This window comes from Eleutherodactylus coqui, chromosome 2 (assembly GCF_035609145.1).
Source record: "Eleutherodactylus coqui strain aEleCoq1 chromosome 2, aEleCoq1.hap1, whole genome shotgun sequence".
Classification (NCBI taxonomy): domain Eukaryota; kingdom Metazoa; phylum Chordata; class Amphibia; order Anura; family Eleutherodactylidae; genus Eleutherodactylus; species Eleutherodactylus coqui.
This window is the reverse complement of record NC_089838.1, coordinates 147221320-147240551: the sequence shown is the minus strand read 5'-3', so window position 1 is coordinate 147240551 and position 19232 is coordinate 147221320. Positions and strand designations below refer to the sequence as shown.

The following is a 19232-nucleotide window of genomic DNA, read 5'->3' as shown; positions in this document are numbered from 1 at the left end:
TAGTAGCTTAGGATAAATCTGCATATAATCTTGCACACTGATGAAAGGCAAACACCCCGAACAGGTTATGGGTGAAAACTTCCACGCCAAAAGATTGTTTGTGGCCGTAGTTTTTCGGAAGAGAGTAGACGAGTGTGTGCCATCAGAATTCTTTGCGATCTTGATGTCAGGAAACGTCACAGATGTATTATTAATTTTGGATGTCACCTTTAAACTGAGGTAATTGATGTTGAGATGCTCAACAAAGCTCAAAGCTTTTAAAAAGGGATTCGGTGCCGATCCAGAGAAGAAGGATGTCATCTATATATCTCAACCAAATAAGTATATTGTCCGACCATATGGAATTTTCTGATGAAAAAATGCATTTTTCCTCCCAGCAGCTCAGGTACAGGTTGGGATACGATGGGGCACATTATGTCCCCATCGCGGTGCCCCTGAGATGGTGAAACTACGGGGCATCAAACAGAAAATAATTGTGCATCAGAACAAGAATTAGAGAAGGTCACTGACAAATCCATTGTGATTGTAATACTGTGAACCTCTCTGAGATAAAAAATGGTTCACTGCTCTGATATCACCAGAATGTGGTATTGAACTATATAAAGCTTCCACATCTAGGGTCGCTAACAAAGTATCGGGGCCTATGGAGATGCCTTCGAGGTGTCTCAGCATGTCCATTGTATCCCGTACATAGGACGGTAATGATTGTCCCATATGGTCTTAAAATTCTGTCAATATAGATGCTAGCGTTTTGGGTTAGATTACTTATACCGGATACAATAGGTCTGCCCCATAGTGGGTTAGTTCCCTTATGAACTTTAGGAAGGCCATAGAATGTTGCTACTTTTGGGAGTCTCGGGAGCATAAATTTATATTTGGCTTAATTAATTCTTCCTAAGTCTTGGGTTCTTGAGAGTAGTTCTCTTAACATTCTAAGGAAGGGCAACGTCAGGTCACCACTAAGGATGGAGTAGGTGGTTTTATCATTAAGCAGATGCTTACACATGATATTAGTGTTCTCTATCCAAGATCACGACACAACTCCCTTTGTCTGAGGGTTTTATAATAATGCCTTTATTAGACTGTAAGGCTTTTAAAGCAGCTAGCTCAGATTGTGTCATATTGGAAGATTTATTATTTGATGTTTTTAACATCTTCAAATCTTTTAGAACTAGCATTAGGATTAGACGTGTTAGATGGTTTGAGGTCAGTAAATGGACCATTATCTTGTGGTCTCTGAGATTCCTCCTTCACACTCTGGAGAATATGTAAGCCTGGTATATCATCAGGCTGGAGGCCTAATTTTTGGGCCAAGTACCTATCTTTAATCGCAAAGAACTTTTTCCATTTAAGTTTGCGGACGAAGAGGGAGGTGCCCTTCGTCCAGACGAAGGAGTCGTAGTGCGTCGTCAGGACAAAGGACAGCCCCCTCTCCACGACGCTGACCTCACTTGTACTCAACACATATTTAGACAAGTTAACGATACACATCTTTTCATCAATGGCAGTTGGGGGGGGGGATCTGGAAGTAGGGATGATTTAACAATACAGGAGTCCTCTTATGAGTTGGAGCTGGGTCCCTTCGTCCCCTTAAAAAACAATGGGAGATCGGTTGTCTCAGAAAGCCATTGTTAGATGGTGGTCTTCCTTTACCACGACTGCGGTTTGACTGACAAAAGAGGTTGTGTCGTGGGGGAAGAGTGCTTCTGTCTCTTCTGTAACTCTCAACCTCAGAGTGGTCATATTTTGAAGAGCTTTGTTATGTGTCTGAGCAAGTTCTAGTATTTACATAGGCTTTATTATCTGTAAAGTCCTGCAGATCGCATACAAACTGCATATGCTTCCTCTCCTTTGTATGTTTCACTGCCAAAAGAGCGTATTCTGATCACTAACACATGGTGAATATCATTGATTAACTTAATACCATGGCGCCAGTCAAAGGGTGAACTATATTAGATAGCAAGTGTATAGTAAGTTCTTGACGTTTTTGCTTAAAACATGTTATCCAGTTGTAAACTGTTGATGATCTATCCTCAGGATAAGTCATCTACAGAAAATTGGTGTGGGGCTTTTGCCCAAGCCCTGTGCCGATCAGCTGTTCGCAAAGGCGGTGCACTCGTGTAGTGCATTGAATTATGCAGGAAGAAGACAGCTCTGCTCTTACTGTAGTGGCCAGACTTGGTATTGCAGGCAAATTTCTCATTCATTTCAATGCCTACAATACCAAGCCTGGCCATTACAATAAGAACGGAGCTGTCTGCTTTCTTTTAAAATTCAGTTCAATGCATAAGTGCACCATCCCAGTGTACAGCTGATTGGCAGGGGGCCAGGGATGGAACACACGCACAGAGGAACAAGACAAAACATTATAAATTATAAAATAAAATCTATCCAGATAAAAAAAAATCTAAAAAGAAAATATACTTACATTTTCAACACTCAAAAAATTCTATGACTGGTTATTTGGTTGTCAAATGTAAATACAACAGTTCCATGAATTAGGAATGTAAAGAAAAGCTTTTTTGTACAAAAAGGCAACCTATATCAATATTTTGCTGCTAAGTAGATTAAAAACAAGCAGATATGCTTACCATGCCGCCACAGAGACTTAAGATAGCCGGATGTGCCTCCACACCATTGACATGCCCACTGTGGAAACAATGTTTGAGGTCTGAGAAGTCAAGGTGAGCATGGCTTTGGTTTCCAATATGGATAACATTGTATGAATCCGCAATAAAGCTTGCATCATTGGTAAGATTTAAATGGAAGAGCTGGCCATAGGCAGCAATGTGATAATATGTCCTGTTCACAACAGGTTGTAAGGTTTGAGGTTCTAGACTCCTTTTCTTTCTTCTGAAATGTTGGTTGGAAGGGAACACTTGTCCAAAACGGTTTACTCGAGATGGTATTACAATCTCATATGATGAAAGGGTTTTCACAAAACTTTCTGCAAAATAAGATAATGAATTATAAAAAGATCTATCACAAAACTGCTGTATAATTATGTACATGTAAGTAAGTATTACGTAAAATAGCCACAATACTTTGCCTATCTATTCCTCAATTCAAGATCTCGGCTTGTAGTCATTTATTGGGAACCTTTATTATTTGCTGCTGGAGGATAAAAATCTATTCAGGTCAAGCATGGTTAGTTAACTAGATTGACCCGATGTTCGTTACGTGAACATAAAATGTTTTAAAAGTGGTGGTTGTGAACTTCTATATCTGCTTGGTTAGGTGATTATTTAGAGTGTCATTTAGTATTTGAAGCAGATATCTAATATAAAAAAGCCTACAGGTCTCTCTCACTGTCTGTCTGCATGTCTCTTTCGTAGTCTGTCTTTCTCTCTGTTTCTGTATCACTCTGTCTGTCCCTCTCTCGCTCTCTCAATGTCTATTGCTTTCTCTGTGTCTCTCTATCGCTCTCTCTGTCTTTCTATTGCTCTGTCTGTCTATGACTCTTGTTCTGTCTGTGTATTGCGCTCTCTCTCTATCGCTTTCTCTCTATTTGTCTCTATGGCTCTCCCTCGATGTGGTTCACTGTCTCTCTATCGTCTATCTCTCTCTATGACCCTCTTTTTCTCACTGTCTCTCTATGGCCCTCTTTCTCTCACTGTCTCTCTATGGCCCTCTTTCTCTCACTGTCTCTCTATGGCTCTCTTTCTCTCACTGTCTCTCTATGGCCCTCTTTCTCTCACTGTCTCTCTTTCTCTCACTGTCTCTATTGCCCTCTTTCTCTCACTGTCTCTCTATGGCCCTCTTTCTCTCACTGTCTCTCTATGGCCCTCTTTCTCTCACTGTCTCTCTATGGCCCTCTTTCTCTCACTGTCTCTCTATGGCTCTCTTTCTCTCACTGTCTCTCTATGGCCCTCTTTCTCTCACTGTCTCTCTTTCTCTCACTGTCTCTATTGCCCTCTTTCTCTCACTGTCTCTCTATGGCCCTCTTTCTCTCACTGTCTCTCTATGGCCCCATTTCTCTCACTGTCTCTCTATGGCCCTTTCTTTCACTGTCTCTCTATGGCCCTTTCTTTCACTGTCTCTCTATGGCCCTTTCTTTCACTGTCTCTCTCTATGGCCCTTTCTTTCACTGTCTCTCTCTATGGCCCTTTCCTTCACTGTCTCTCTCTATGGCCCTTTCTCTCTCTCTCTCTTGGTTGGGCAGTGTATGGTGCAGCTTAGCAATGTATGCTGTGTTGCTTAGCAACGCTTCACTCATTCCAGCACATGCCTGAAGCACAGCAGTGCCGCCCATAGACTTAACATTGTAACATTCAACCCGCCTGACAGGTCCCTGAATGTATTAAACTCACATTTGATGATTTTACGGCAGCGGTGAGCATGTGTGTCATCTAATGACACCAACATCATCCACCAAAGTTACAGCAAAGGGATCAAAGTGTGGTGCAAGAAAAAGCCTGTGGGCTTATTTAGATTAGATTAGAAGTCACAGCTCTGATAAGTGGACTGTAAGGCCAATCTCACACACAATATCGGCCTAACGCAGCGTTTTACCGCGATTTTGACCAGGATTTTAGAACACAGGTTACTGTGTTCGACTGCGCTTTTTAACACACCCCATCATTGTGATGGGTGATGGGATGTGTTAAAAAACTGGAAATTGCACAAAAATAGAGCAGACAGTGCTTGAAAATCATGGCACTTCTAACGAGCGCAGCCTGCGAGGCCCCATTGAAATCAATGGAAGCATTGTACTGCGACTGTTGTGGCATTCGAAACGCTGTACTGATCGATGTGAAATGCACCAGTGTTAGAGTAGCCTAACTCTAACAACTTGTGTACTTCTGTGACCATCACATTATCAGGGCAGATTTTACATAATATATGGTTGTGTTAAATCCTTCAAACAAGAACCTTTTCCCTAGATTATATGAACAAGGACAACACCTTTACATCAATTATTTCATACCTGTGCAAAACTAAAATGTAGTCACTAGGCACGGTTATGTTATATGTATCGATCAGTCCATGGTACAGTTTGTGAGAGGCCATTATTAAAGTCATTCTCAAGTAGATGCAGAGAAGACTAGGTGTCCACCAGAGGCATTGCTTATTGTACCAGAGGCATTGCTTATTGTACCAGAGGCATTGCTTATTGTACCAGAGGCATTGCTTATTCTGAGGAAGCAGCAGATCTTGATTTGAAATATTAAACAAATCCAAAAAAAGAGACTTTACTAGAAGACTTTGCACTTTGCAGGAAGCAGCAGCCCAGATGGACACCTTTTCTTTCTTCACTGCATCTACTTGATAATTATCATTGATTAATTCACTTGAACATCCTCAGCAGTCCACAGCAGCATCTTCCTATCCTCCACATAAGTGATAAGCCAACCACAGTTTTGTGCATGCAGTACAACTCAGAACACCTCCAGATGAACATCTGTATTTTTACCTAAATTAGGTTAGTGTCCTATTGTATGATTTTCTTTTCTGATTCAAGATTACTAAAACAATTGTCTCTTCCCTTCATAAACCAAAATCAAACAGACACAGTCATGCTCCAGTTAAGGATCCTCTTAGGTTGAGAAAGCATGTTGATCACAGCCCGATCACTGCTGTACACACAACGCAGAAAAGCGCCTGTATGCAGACGAACAATTAATACTTTTTAATATTTTTATGCTTGCTAAAAGGACATGTTTAGCTAATGAACTTGTTTGCCGGCTAATGGGGTCATTGCTGGTCCTTTGGCCAATGATCCAGTAAGTAAACATTTGTGCCCAATACAAGGGCCGTATAAAAGGCTCATAAGCTGGTAAATTGTTCTAACAGTATTTGCAAATGAGGCATTCTGGACCTAATGAAAACAATTATTAGTTATCTATACAATTAGATCTTTGAAGTCTTTTCACTGATATCATCAATATAAACCTATAGAGTTCAATGACTGGATATGTGGATAAATCTACAGTGACATTAGCTTGGACACTCTCCATTTCTCCAGACTTGTTGCCATAATACAGTTGACACTAATTAATTATACTTCAGCCACTAATATTTTCATTATATTGTTTTTGATACATATGGCCTTCACTCTTTACAATAATCTCAGGACCATTCTAACATTAAGGGTTGCTCTCCAATAAATTCTATGGAATATACAGTAATAGACAGCACTGACATAGGGCAGGCTTGGGCAATGACATGTGTACTTGATGCAGGCCGCCAATTCCATGCACTATCTTGTTTTTTTGGAACAAGTAATATACTCGGCAAAAAAATGCTGGTGTGAGTGTCCCAATACAAATAAATGGGCTATTGGCATCACGTGTTGCCTACAGGAAAATTGTACATGCAACGCGCAATGACAACACGCCCGTATGAGAGCAGCCTTAGGTGCTTCTGTACTTCCCATAGCAATGCGTGTTATGAGAAAAGCCCGCTTGTTGCTTCTATGGTGAATATCTCGGTATTATGGCACTATGCTGAGGCACCATAGGTTGCATCAGTAGTGCCTACATCTCCATAATACAATGTACATGACCTCCGTACATGGCTCTACTGTCCGCACAATGGCTGAAAACAATTGGCGTTTACTTGCAATCCGAGGATATGAATTATCTTTCTTTTACAAAATTACCTGTATACACTTAGTTAATGGCTTCTACGGTTTGGTAATAGGACTTTTGGAATACCCTATCAAATTAGTATTTAAAAGCTCGACCAGTCTAAATATTCAAGGAAGTGTTGGGGTCAGGTCATTATTTTCCACTGTTCAGCTACGGTATCTGCGAAGGTGTCAGCAACAGAAACCAAGCACCGATTACACATCCAGAGGAAGTTCAATGGAGGTCATAATACAGTGAACAGCGTTTCAAAACTGATCTGACAGATGTATAAAGCAGCTCTCTTACTACTACGGTGCTCGGGCAGGAAGGCCGGGCGATTTTGTCTAAAATTTCAATTTTAATCTTATTTTTTTAAAATAAAAAAATTAAAAGACCTCTTTCATATTTCTCTCTGGAAAAAAACAAGGGGGAGGAAGAAAGGGGCGCTATCTGGTGTGGTATTATTAAACAATTGGAACGAAAAGAAGAATAGTGTGTACTCTCACAGAAGAGGATGTGCTGAATTATTAGCAAAAACCACCTCAAAGGAAAGAATCGAGAAATGGATCCATCTCTCATAAGTGAGAGCCGCAAGCCATTGCCTGGGTAAACCCGGAAGAGACTTTCCCAGGGCCCAAACCAACCTAAAAGTCGAAAATAGACAAAGATAAACAGGGAACAGGCGCTGTTCCTGTAGCCACTAATAACCACGTTACTGCAACAACTGGATACTTAATAGTGGTTTTATTTAACAAAAAGCAAACTACGCATTTCAAGCCTGGATCAGAAGTCAGCAGGTTGTTCCTCACTGCTGGGAATCCTCTGACTTCTGCTTATAGTCTTGTTATCTGCAGTGCTTGGAGACATCACCTGGCTCCCTGTCACGTCCCCTAACAGCACCATAACTTAGTATCAGGTTCCCTTTGTAGGGACTCATTGAGGACAGCACAAAGTAGTGACAGGCATACTGATTTCAGTGGTCCGTCACTTACAGGATAATTAGTACTGGTTTTAAAGAACTTAAAGCAGGTTCCTGTATGTATGTGAAGGGTCATTTACATGGGACGATTATTGGTCAAAATTTGTTCAAATGAACGAATTTGAGCGATACTCCTGCAGTGTAAATACACAAAAATCGCTCAATTTTCGCTCATAGGTTTTTAAAGCTGACTTTCAGTTAACTTAAAAACTATTGCTGGATTGCAGGCTTGTCATTCAATGTAAACACTCCCCGCTCAGCACTTCACATAGAAGGTGAAGCACCGACTGAGAACCCCGCGATCCAGTCAGTGTAAACGCTCTGCACAAGTGGCGAAGACATTAGCGGTGACGCAAGCACTCATGCAGTCGTTTACCAGACTGTCAGGACATGTAAAAGGGCCATTACTGCAGCTCCCAGCAAGGGATCAGTCCTGTCTTAGCGCAAATATGCTCTTAGTTATACTGTGGGTACCATATTAAATAGGGTCAGTAAGAGCTTGGAGAAGCCAAAGAATAACACTCATTATAGTGCATGTGAAGCAAGAAAGAGCTTATATTGTAACTAAACAAAAGTAGGTGGGACATTCAGATACATTACAACATATTGTGTGCCGATTCTCATGGGGAGAGTTCATGAGGTAGTTTTAGACAGAAAAAAGGATGAATATTAGCAGATGTGCTCTGTAGGGTCTTGCCACATAACAAAATTTGGTTCAAAATAGTTTTCTTTTAAAGTGCAAAGAATAAGTTTCTATTGACTCTTCTCTGCTAACTCAATTACTCTGATACCAGTCTAAATGTGTTTTTCTCTTTTGAAGACTCTGCTGGTTTCATTTGCTGATAAGAGTCCGGTTTTAATCATTGCTCTCTCATTGTATATGGAGGATGCTTGCTGACATAAGCAGATTCAGACTGAAACACAAACCTAACTTTGGAAGAATATAATTTCTAATATCTCTCTCACGCCTGTTTAGCCATAACGTGCCGCTAGCCCCACTTACGCTCCATGATTGATAGTTTATCTAGCTAATACTCGAATACTGCAGACTGAAAAAATGGTCAATCACGTAAGGTGGACCGGGCTAGCAGCACCTCATAAATAATCTGGACTCATCTCTTGCTAAGAGCTTCAAGTTCTTAAAAACCAGAACACATTACCCCATGAGTGATAGACTGCTGCAATCAGCATGCCTGTCACTACTTTATGCTATCCTCAAATCTAATTGATGTGGTCAATTAATCAAATTAATCTGATTAGCTCTACTTGGAAGCTATAAAAAGTTTGCAAAAAGAGAGCCATTTCATTATTAAAAAGTAAAACTAAAAACCACCGTGCTCTAGAGCATTCAAGAAATTTTAACAATTGTAACAATTTACTATTCACTGTTCAGAAAATTCAATATACTGTCTTTGCATATCGGAATCATTAATAAACTAACTGAATAACTTCATACTATTAAGTCTTCTACATGCAGATCTGTAGCAAATGTATGCAAATCTGTGTCAGAAATCTGCAGTTGGACCAGGTTGATAGTTTCAGTGTTGGTGCTGCATATAGTAGATGTAAGTTGTTAGGGACACTTTCCAACTTCTGCGCCAATGGAGGTTGCAGGACGGGTGGTAGGGGTTGAGAGGGGTAAGGCTCTGCATAGTTCACATGCAGTCCGGGGATGTTTTCAAATGCATGTAACAGACAGCGGGAGCCCCGTCTCCTCCATTGGACCGAGTACAGGAACTCTGAAACTGCAAAGCTGCAAGAGTTGAACCTACTTGTCACAGCAACTCAGTAGGAGTGTCTGGGGGCACGCAATCCTTCTTAGGCCGTATCCGCGCGGATGACAGCTACCTGAGAAAATCGCATCAGTGGTCCATGCGATTTCTCGTAGCGATACCGTGATTTTGTAGCGCTACAAAGTCGCAAGTGGTGCTACAAAATCACGTGACTTTGCAGCACCAATTGCGGGAATTTTCGGGATGGGGGGGTGGAATATAAACCCTTCCCTGAAAATAAGTCATAGATGCTGTGAAAAAAAAAAAAAATTTACATCACCTAAGAAGCGCTGTCATCTCCGGCACTGTGATCTGCAGAGCTGTGATCTTCTGTCTTCTCTTCACCTCCGATGCATCTTCTTCCACCCCTTCCTGGATTGGAGAATCAAAATCCCCACCTCCAGGAAGGGCTGGCTGTGATTGGTTGACGAGCGCTGTGGCTCAGACAATCACAGGCAGCTCTGGATGAGCCAATCACAGGCATTCAATGAATGACTATGATTCGTTTTCTGAGCACTGGTTGTAATTGGCTGAGCCACAGCATTCGTCAACCAATCACAGCAATAAGGGCTCTTTCACAGGGGTGGAGGCATTTTTACGTGCATCCTCCGGCGCGGTAAAAACACAAGAACGGGCACACAAATCAGCTGTTTTTGTGCGCCCGTTTAGATGGCCCAGACTCGGCGCATATACGCCGAGCCCAAGAGACCGTCGGGTGGGATGAGACAGTTTAGCTCTGCTAAACTGCCATCCCCCTTTCCACCCCCCTGCCGGCTCTCATTAAGGGGAGGGGCAGGACCTAGTGTGCTAAGCTCTCACCTCCTCTCTGCCCCTTGTCAGCAGCCCGCAATGGGAGGGGGCGGGACAGGAGCGTAGCAACTACCTCACGCCCTGTCCTGCTCCCTCCCATTGCAAACAGTCGGCAAGGGGTGGAAAGGAGGATAGAAGGAGGAGGGAGTTTAGCAGTCAAGCTGCTAAACTCCCTGCCACCTCCCTTCTATGGCCGCTGTCATTATCTCTCATATGAGTCTATGCAGCGGCCGACGTATTGCGGCCAGGAAGATAGTTCCAGGATTATCTTTCAAGGCTGGCATAAAAGCGCCTGGCAGGGCCTTTTTACGTGGCGGAAAATCTCCTGTCTGATCTGATGCATTGGAATCCAATGCATCAGATGGTAGCGTATATTGGCCGGATGTGAAAACGGCGGCTAATATATGCTCGTGTGAATAAGTCCTTAGGCTTATTTCACATGGGCGTTTTTACGCGGCTAATAAAGCCGCAATAAAAAGATAGCAACTATCGGAAGCATTGAATTTATTAATAATAATCTTTATTTATGTAGCACTAACATATTCCGCAGCTCTTACAAAGCAGGAGAAACAAAAAAAACACGGTTACATGTAGTGATCAATTAATGGAAACAGTAGGGGTGAGGGTCCGGCTCTAATGAGCTTACATACTACAGATAATGGGGTGATACAGAAGGTAAAGGGGCTGGAGATGTGCATGGTATGGTGAGGTGGAGAGCGAGGGATGCTATACACAGACAATGGTCAAACTGAGCCATATAGTGGCTGAATCGGTATGACTGCAGGGGGCGGTTGATTACTGCTAGCAGGGATTGCAGTCAGCAGGACCAGGAGCATGTTGTCAGGCAGAGTATAGAGGGGTTTGGTTTAGGGGATATGGTATACCTCCCTGAAGAGGTGTGTTTTTAGAGCACGTCTGAAGTTTTGTGAGTCAAGAATTGCCCAGATAGTTTGGGGTAGCGCGTTACAGAGGACTGGTACTGCTCTGGAGAAAACTAGGAGGCGGAAATGAGAGGTTCGAGGGCGCAAGCCAGGTGGTGGATTGGGGGGATGCAATGAAGGGTGGTGTGGTGCTGTGGAAAGGGTGATGAGTTTTTAATTGAATTCTGTATTTGACGGGCAGCCAGTGCAGTGACTGGCACAGGGCAGAGGTGTCCGAGTAGCGGCTGGACAGGAAGATGAGCCTGGCTGCCACATTCAAGATGGATTAGAGAAGGGAGAGTCTGGTGCAGGGGAAGCATATATCTACATTACACTCAAGTTCGGCACTATGGAGCAATTCCAGCAACCTCATTTGTTCCGATTCACAATTCCAGGAAGCTGATTGGCTGTTTGGGTTTTCTGATTCAACCCGATTGGTTGTTTGGGTTTCCTGATTCAACCTGATTGGTTGTTAGTGCCAAACTTGAGTGTAATATAGATATATGTGCAGGGGAGGCCTATCAGCAGAGAGTTGCAATAATCGAGCCGAGATTTTAAGCAACTTAAATTTTGAACGATACATTGTTCAATACTGAGCGGCCACTGCTTATAGTGAATGCAGAGGGACAGGGGAGAGCGAGGAGTGAACTCTCCTCCAGTGGCCCCACCTCCCTGCTGGCCGCGCTGTGAGTGATCCAGAGATACTTGCTCCTGTGTAACAGCATGGGAGCGAGGACACACAGGGACAAGTGTTGGGCATCGTTTGCCCGACACTCCTTAAGTGTGAAAGCGCCATAAACGACCTTTCACACAGGATGAAATATTCAGCCTCAAAATCCACACTACTAATGTGCAGAATTGAAAATGACAGAATCCTATTGCGGAATATTCCAATACGTGTGAAAGGTCCCTGAGGAAGGGGGTTCCAGGTGGGGCAAGTTTGTCGCAGAATTTCCACGCAGACCCTCTGCACAGAAATTCCTCAGCATTTAGCAAAATTGGTTTTCAAAATCTCATACACAAGCTAAGGCCTTAGTCAGACGGGCGTTTTTTCGCGCGATGCATGCGTCCAGCGATTTTTTAAAACCATTGCTTTGCAATGGTATCGGATACATGAGCGCTTTTTATGCGCTCGTCCGATAAATTATAGAACAGAAATCGCAGATCGCACCTATCTGCGATCTGCGATTCCTGTTCTCTTCTCTATATGCGCTCAATGGGGCCGGCGGCAGCAGCGCTGGCCCCATTGAGAACATATAGAAGACAAATCATTCTTCTCTGCCACAGCTGTAACAGCTGTGGCAGAGAAGAACGATGTTTGCCCATTGAATTCAATGGAGCCGGCAATACAGCCGGCTCCATTGAAAGCAATGGGCTGCCGGCGAGCGCAGGATGAATTGTCGGGAAGGGCTTAAATATATACGCCCTTCCCTGCAATTCATCCAGAAATGTGTAAAAATAAAAAAAATATATATACTCACCTTGTCCCGGCAGACGGAGTTCAGCGCGGCCGGCCTGCAGTGGGTGTGAAAGGGGTGTGAGTCAAACCTGCCCCTGATGGGTGTGAGTGAGACCTGCCTCTGATTGGCTCAGTGCTGTTACAGCTGTGGCAGAGAAGAATGATTTGTCTTCTATATGTTCTCAATGGGGTCGGCGCTGCTGCCGCCGGCCCCATTGAGCGCATATAGAGAAGAGAACAGGAATCGCAGATCGCAGATAGGTGCGATCTGCGATTTCTGTTCTATAATTTATCGGACGAGCGCATAAAAAGCGCTCATGTGTCCGATACCATTGCAAAGCAATGGTTTTATGAAATTGCCGGACGCATGCGCAAATCGCGCAGAAAAACGCCCGTCTGACTGAGCCCTGACACTGCATGCTGCTCTGACTGCTCAGTGCTGTTCACATGGATTACACTGTTTTAAATAAGTGCTCCAAGTCTAATAAGAAATGCATTTAATCCTGACTCACACCCCCTTCACACCCACTGCAGGCCGGCCGCGCTGAACTTCGTCTGCCGGGAGAAGGTGAGTATATATTTTTTTTTTATTTTTACACATTTCTGGATGAATTGCAGGGAAGGGCTTATATATTTAAGCCCTTCCCGACAATTCATCCCGCGCTCGCCCGCAGCGCATTGCTTTCAATGCAGCCGGCTGTATTGCCAACTCCATTGAATTCAATGCGCTGGACAGCTCCGGCCCGTTTCTAATGAAACCCGGCTAGGAGCAGATTTTTCGGGCGATTTTTTGGCCCCGGTCACGCGATTTGCGGATGCGCATCTGTCATGCGATCCGCAAATCGCGTGAAAAAACACCCGTGTGACTAAGGCCTAAGGAAATAATCCGCAGAAAACCCTGCGTAAATTGACTTGCGGTGCGGAATTCAACACCACAGCATGTCAATTTTATCGCTGTTTCCGATGTGAAATTCACCTCTTCGCAATGAGGGGGTGAACTCTGGACAGAAAGGGACCCTTCAGATGGGCGTGTTTTGCAAAACGCAGAGGATAGAACCCATTGATTTCAATGGGTTCGTTCTCATTTATTCTTTTTGCGGGCGTTGTTCTCACAGGTGCAAAGAAAATGGGACCTGCAAAGAGCCCCATAGAGGTCTATATTAGTGGGGGCTACACATGGACTGCTTCCATTGAAGTCAATGGAAGATGTCCATCCTGCAGCTCTTTCGCAATGCGCATTGCAGAAGGGTAGCAGATCCGCGTCATCGCCTAGCGACGGTGCAGGAGAATCTGTACTGCGTGTGTTCGACAGCTCGCCCTCCAAGACATCCGCAGTACAGAAGGTCGTCTGCACTGACAGGAAAACGCGGGGTCACCAGCTGAGCACATGGTTGGATTCCGCTGCGGTATCCAGCAGCTGGAATCCGACCAGTTTGGTGCAGGTGGCCTAAGGTTTCCCTCACACGCTTTTTGTAGCAGTTTTTGGGGGGCTTGCATGAAATTCCTGCATTATTATTAACATTTCTTGCTGCCATTTTCTTGTCACACATTTTTTACATGTTATTTTTGCACAGAGAAGAATTCAAAAACACCTAAAAACATACCGTATCTAGGGCATGCTGCGTTTTCAAAAAGATTCCATGAAGCCACAGAAAATGCCGTAAGTGAAGAGAAGCAACGCACAAGGGAGCGGATTATAGCGCATTTTCCAGCACCATACATGTAACTCCCGCTGCGACTATTTTTTTGCCAAAGAAAATGCAACAAAACAACTCAAGAAACACTTAAATAAAAGGCGCCGTTTTTCCTCCTGCGTAGAAGCAGCCTGTATATAAGCCCTACAGGAGCAGCTCCCTGCCCGGTGACATATATAAGCCCCACAGGAGCAGCTCCCTGCCCGGTGACATATATAAGCCCCAGAGGGGCACTTTCCTGCCCGGTGCCCTACGGGAGCAGCTCCCTGCCCTGTGCCCTACAGGAGCAGCTCCCTGCCCGGTGACATATATAAGCCCCACAGGAGCAGCTCCCTGCCCGGTGACATATATAAGCCCCAGAGGGGCACCTCCCTGCCCGGTGCCCTACGGGAGCAGCTCCCTGCCCTGTGCCCTAAGGGAGCAGCTCCCTGCCCTGTGCCCTAAGGGAGCAGCTCCCTGCCCTGTGCCCTAAGGGAGCAGCTCCCTGCCCTGTGCCCTAAGGGAGCAGCTCCCTGCCCTGTGCCCTAAGGGAGCAGCTTCCTGCCCTGTGCCCTATAGCAGCAGCTCCCTGCCCTGTGCCCTATAGCAGCAGCAGCTCCCTGCCCAGTGCCCTATGGCAGCAGCAGCTCCCTGCCCAGTGCCCTATAGCAGCAGAGGCTCCCTGCCCTGTGCCCTATAGCAGCAGCAGCTCCCTGCCCTGTGCCCTATAGCAGCAGCAGCTCCCAGCCCGGTGTCCTATAGCAGCAGCAGCTCCCTGCCCTGTGCCCTATAGCAGCAGCAGCTCCCTGCCCGGTGCCCTATAGCAGCAGCAGCTCCCTGCCCTGTGCCATATAGCAGCAGCAGCTCCCTGCCCTGTGCCATATAGCAGCAGCTCCCTGCCCTGTGCCATATAGCAGCAGCAGCTCCCTGCCCTGTGCCATATAGCAGCAGCAGCTCCCTGCCCTGTGCCATATGGCAGCAGCAGCTCCCTGCCCTGTGCCATATGGCAGCAGCAACTCCCTGCCCGGTGCCCTATAGCAGCAGCAGCTCCTTGCCCAGTGTCCCACAGGAGCAGCTCCCTGCCCGGTGCCCTATACCAGCATCAGCTCCCTGGCTGGTGCCCTATACCAGCATCAGCTCCCTGCCCGGTGCCCTATACCAGCAGCAGCTCCCTGCCCGATGCCCTATACCAGCAGCAGCTCCCTGCCCGATGCCCTATACCAGCAGCAGCTCCCTGCCCGATGCCCTATACCAGCATCGGCTCCCTGCCCGGTGCCCTATACCAGCAGCAGCTCCCTGCCCGGAGCCCTATACCAGCAGCAGCTCCCTGCCCGGAGCCCTATACCAGCAGCAGCTCCCTGCCCAGTGCCCCACAGCAGCAGCTCCCTGCCCGGTGCCCTATACCAGCAGCAGCTCCCTGCCCAGTGCCCCACAGCAGCAGCTCCCTTCCCAGTGCCCTACAGCAGCAGCTCCCTGCCCAGTGCCATATCTAAGCCCTAGGCCGGCTGCACACGGCCGTGACGGGCTCCGCCGCGGAATTCCGCGGCGGAGCCCGTCACGACGACGCCCAGGAGACCCCGAACTTACCTGCGGATCTGGCGTCCTCGCTCCCGCATGATGCTTCCCCGCCCACCGCGTCACATGTCGCAGCCGGCCGTGTCATATGACGCGGCGGCGGTGAGCGGGGAAGCGGTTTTAAAGCTATCTTCCGCTGTGCTACAGCAAAAGATAGCGTGAACGGACAGCTTCCATTGACTGCAATGAAAGCCGTCCGCGTGTACACCCGCGGCAAATAGAGCATGCCGCAGGTGAGGACGGGTGAATTCACGGTGCGGAATTCCGCGGTGGAATTCCGCACCGTGAGCACTGAGCTATTAGGTTCAATAGAACCGCGAATTACGCGGCGGAAATCCAGCCGTGTGAAGGAGGCCCTACAAGTGGCAGCTCCCTGCCCGATGCCATATATCAGCAGCAGCTCCCTGCCCAGTGCCCTACAGCAGCAGCTCGCTGCCCAGTGCCATATTTAAGCCCTACAGCAGCGGCAGCTCCCTTCCCGGTGCCCTATACCAGCAGCAGCTCCCTGCCCACTGCCCTACAGCATCAGCTCCCTGCCCAGTGCCATATATAAGCAACTCCCTGCCCGATGCCATATATAAGCCCTATAGCAGCAGCTCCCTGCCCGGTGCCCTATACCAGCAGTAGCTCCCTGCCCGGTGCCCTACAGCAGCAGCTCCCTGCCCAGTGCCCTATACCAGCAGCAGCTCCCTGCCCGGTGCCCTATACCAGCAGCAGCTCCCTGCCCAGTGCCCTATACCAGCAGCAGCTCCCTGCCCTGTGCCCTACACCAGCAGCAGCTCCCTGCCCTGTGCCCTACACCAGCAGCAGCTCCCTGCCCGGTGCCCTACAGCAGCAGCTCCCTGCCTGGTGCCCTATACCAGCAGCAGCTCTCTGCCTAGTGCCCTACAGCAGCAGCTCCCTGCCCGATGCCCTATACCAGCAGCAGCTCCTTGCCCAGTGTCCCACAGCAGCAGCTCCCTGCCCGGTGCCCTATACCAGCAGCAGCTCCCTGCCCGGTGCCATATCTAAGCCCTACAGCAGCAGCTCCCTGCCTAGTGCCATATCTAAGCCCTACAGCGGAAGCTCCCTGCCCGGTGCCCTATACCAGCAGCAGCTCCCTGCCCAGTGCCCTACAGCAGCAGCTCCCTGCCCGGTGCCCTATACCAGCAGCAGCTCCCTGCCCAGTGCCATATCTAAGCCCTACAGCAGCAGCTCCCTGCCCAGTGCCATATATAAGCCCTATATGTGCAGCTCACTGCCAAGTGCCATTTATAAGCCCTATAGCAGCAGCTCCCTGCCCAGTGCCATATAGCAGCAGCTCCCTGCCCAGTGCCATATACAAGCCCTACAGGAGCAGCTCCCTGCCCGGTGCCATGCTCTTCCCTGCAGGTAGCTCCTCACACACCTCTGTCCACAAGGACGCCCCATTCATCCCCAGAACACGGGACATGCAGGCCGGCGGCTGTCCGTGACTTGTTACCTTGTTTGGGGTGCAGCCGGTGTTCCCAGGCCCTTATGTGCAGGACACAGAGGTGGCAGAGGAGCCCCGTCAGCCAGTGCGCCCCCGACATGTCCTGGTGTGGCAGGCTCCTCTTCTCCCTGCCGCGCTCGGCTCCCCGCTCCCCTCACTAGTGCTCGGGCGCCGCTGCGGACTCTGCTTGTTGCCCCTCACACAAGTGTGCGCCGCGCCGCATTGTCCGTCCGGGTCCGCAGAGTCCTCGGCAGAAGGAAGCTCCACGGAGTGCAGGAGTGTGAGCCGCGGCTGGCTGCCAGCTGCTCCGTCCTCCCTGACCATCCCAGGAGCCGACATCAAAGAGCAGAGCCCGCCTTCTGGCCGGCCCCTGACACCAGCCGGCATCATACCCCTCTGCCTGTCTCCTGGACCTGGGGACTGTTGTGCAGGGCGCCGCTGTCCGGAGGAGGACGTGCTGGGATGTGTGGTGGCCGTCCTGCGGGCTCTAAAGGGGAAGCTACCTCACAGACAACTAGCAGTGCATCCCCGTACAGGACACAGCCACCCGCTGCCCCGGCGGACACACAAGTGGCATGGGGTCCCTGCTGGGCACTCTGTGGCACCCACAGTGGGCAACCCAATGTGACCAGATGTCACACAGTTGCCCTTTCATTTAGTGTGTGCTCTATAATACTATGTTTCTCCCCAGAAGCAGTAGCCACACGGCTCTCCCAGCTATGGGGGGATTTTCACATGTATGAATTTTTAAAAAAGAGTTTTTTTCCATTTTTCCCCACATTTTTTTCTGCGGTTTAAAAAAAAATCCTTCAGCTAGATATTGGCTGTAAGCGCCTCTTCTGACAAGCGTGTGCGCAAATAGACACGTAATTGCGCAGTGAGAGAGGTTTTACACGCGTGTCGGCACATATTGCACACACGGCCTGTTCACATGCATGACACCCTCGTCCCGATTTATAAAGGCTATTCAGCCTAATGAGCTTCAGATGTGTTCTCTATTTCACAGAATTGCGCAGCGTGTTTCACATTCGCGCCACTACCATAGATTTCCATGGTAGTGCACTAATAAGCAGAAAGATACAAAAATGCAAAAACAAACATTGTTAATGAGAGCCGCCCAATGACATCAATAGGGACTATTTTCTGCGTATTGCACATGTATGTTTTACGTGTGCCAAACTGCACGGAAATATGTTCCGAAGAAGCCCTAAGTCAACCCAAACATGGAGCAAAACGCATGTTAAATGTGTGAATTTGAAGAAAAACAGCACCAAACATGTTTAAAACACAAAATTGTATGAAATTCCTGGTGCTTTTGCAAGCTAAAAAAGTGTGTGAATAAAGCCTTGCACGGGCCACGTGAGAGCAGCCACGCTGCTGACCTCCCTCCCTTCTCCGGCCGCTGTCATTGCCTCCCATAGGAGCCCATGCAGCGGCTGACGTATTCCAGCCCAAAAGATAGTTCCAGGACTATCTTTTGGGCCCAACGTAAAAACGCCCGGCGCTATATTGGTCGGTCGGGCGCTCCTACGTCGCAGGAATACGGCCATGTGATATATATTGCCATTGTGAATATGGCCATTGTGGTATCCAATGCATCAGATTGTAGCGTATATCGGCTGACCGTGAAAACGGCCAGCCTATATACGCTCATGAGAACAAAGCCTTCTACATACATTTGCGATGTTTTGTAGTCCATGTTATGGAGCCTTCCTTTGTGTTGCAGCGCACCGCATGAAAACACAGTTTTTGTGCGGTGCGATGCAACTTTTACAGTAGAAAATCCTAAGAGGAGACACGCTTCAGAGACGACAGCGCCATGATGTTTTTTGGTTTGTTTCTTTACTGCAGCTAGGGCTTATTTTTGGGGTAGGGCTTATATATCATGCCCCCTCCCCCCTTCACCACCCCCCGAAAATCCTTGCACATGGTGCTACAAAGTTGCACGACTTTGTAGCGACACAAAATTGTGGTATCAACACAAGAAAAAGCAGCGATATCGCACAGAACACAGATGGGATA

General features: G+C 47.3%; 1 protein-coding gene across 1 annotated transcript in view; it reads right to left on the bottom strand.

The window, feature by feature from the left end:
- The window catches only part of ADAMTS20 (ADAM metallopeptidase with thrombospondin type 1 motif 20), a 196219-nt gene extending 178749 nt beyond the window's left edge, over positions 1 to 17470 (bottom strand). Inside the window, exons 1-2 of the mRNA XM_066591732.1 lie at positions 17220 to 17470; positions 2592 to 2947 (exon numbers count right to left, since the gene is read on the bottom strand). Coding sequence (XP_066447829.1) covers positions 2592 to 2947; positions 17220 to 17310 — 447 coding nt within the window. The 5' untranslated portion in view covers positions 17311 to 17470. The remainder of the gene's footprint in view (positions 1 to 2591; positions 2948 to 17219) is intronic.
- Between the last annotated feature and the right edge of the window lie 1762 nt (positions 17471 to 19232).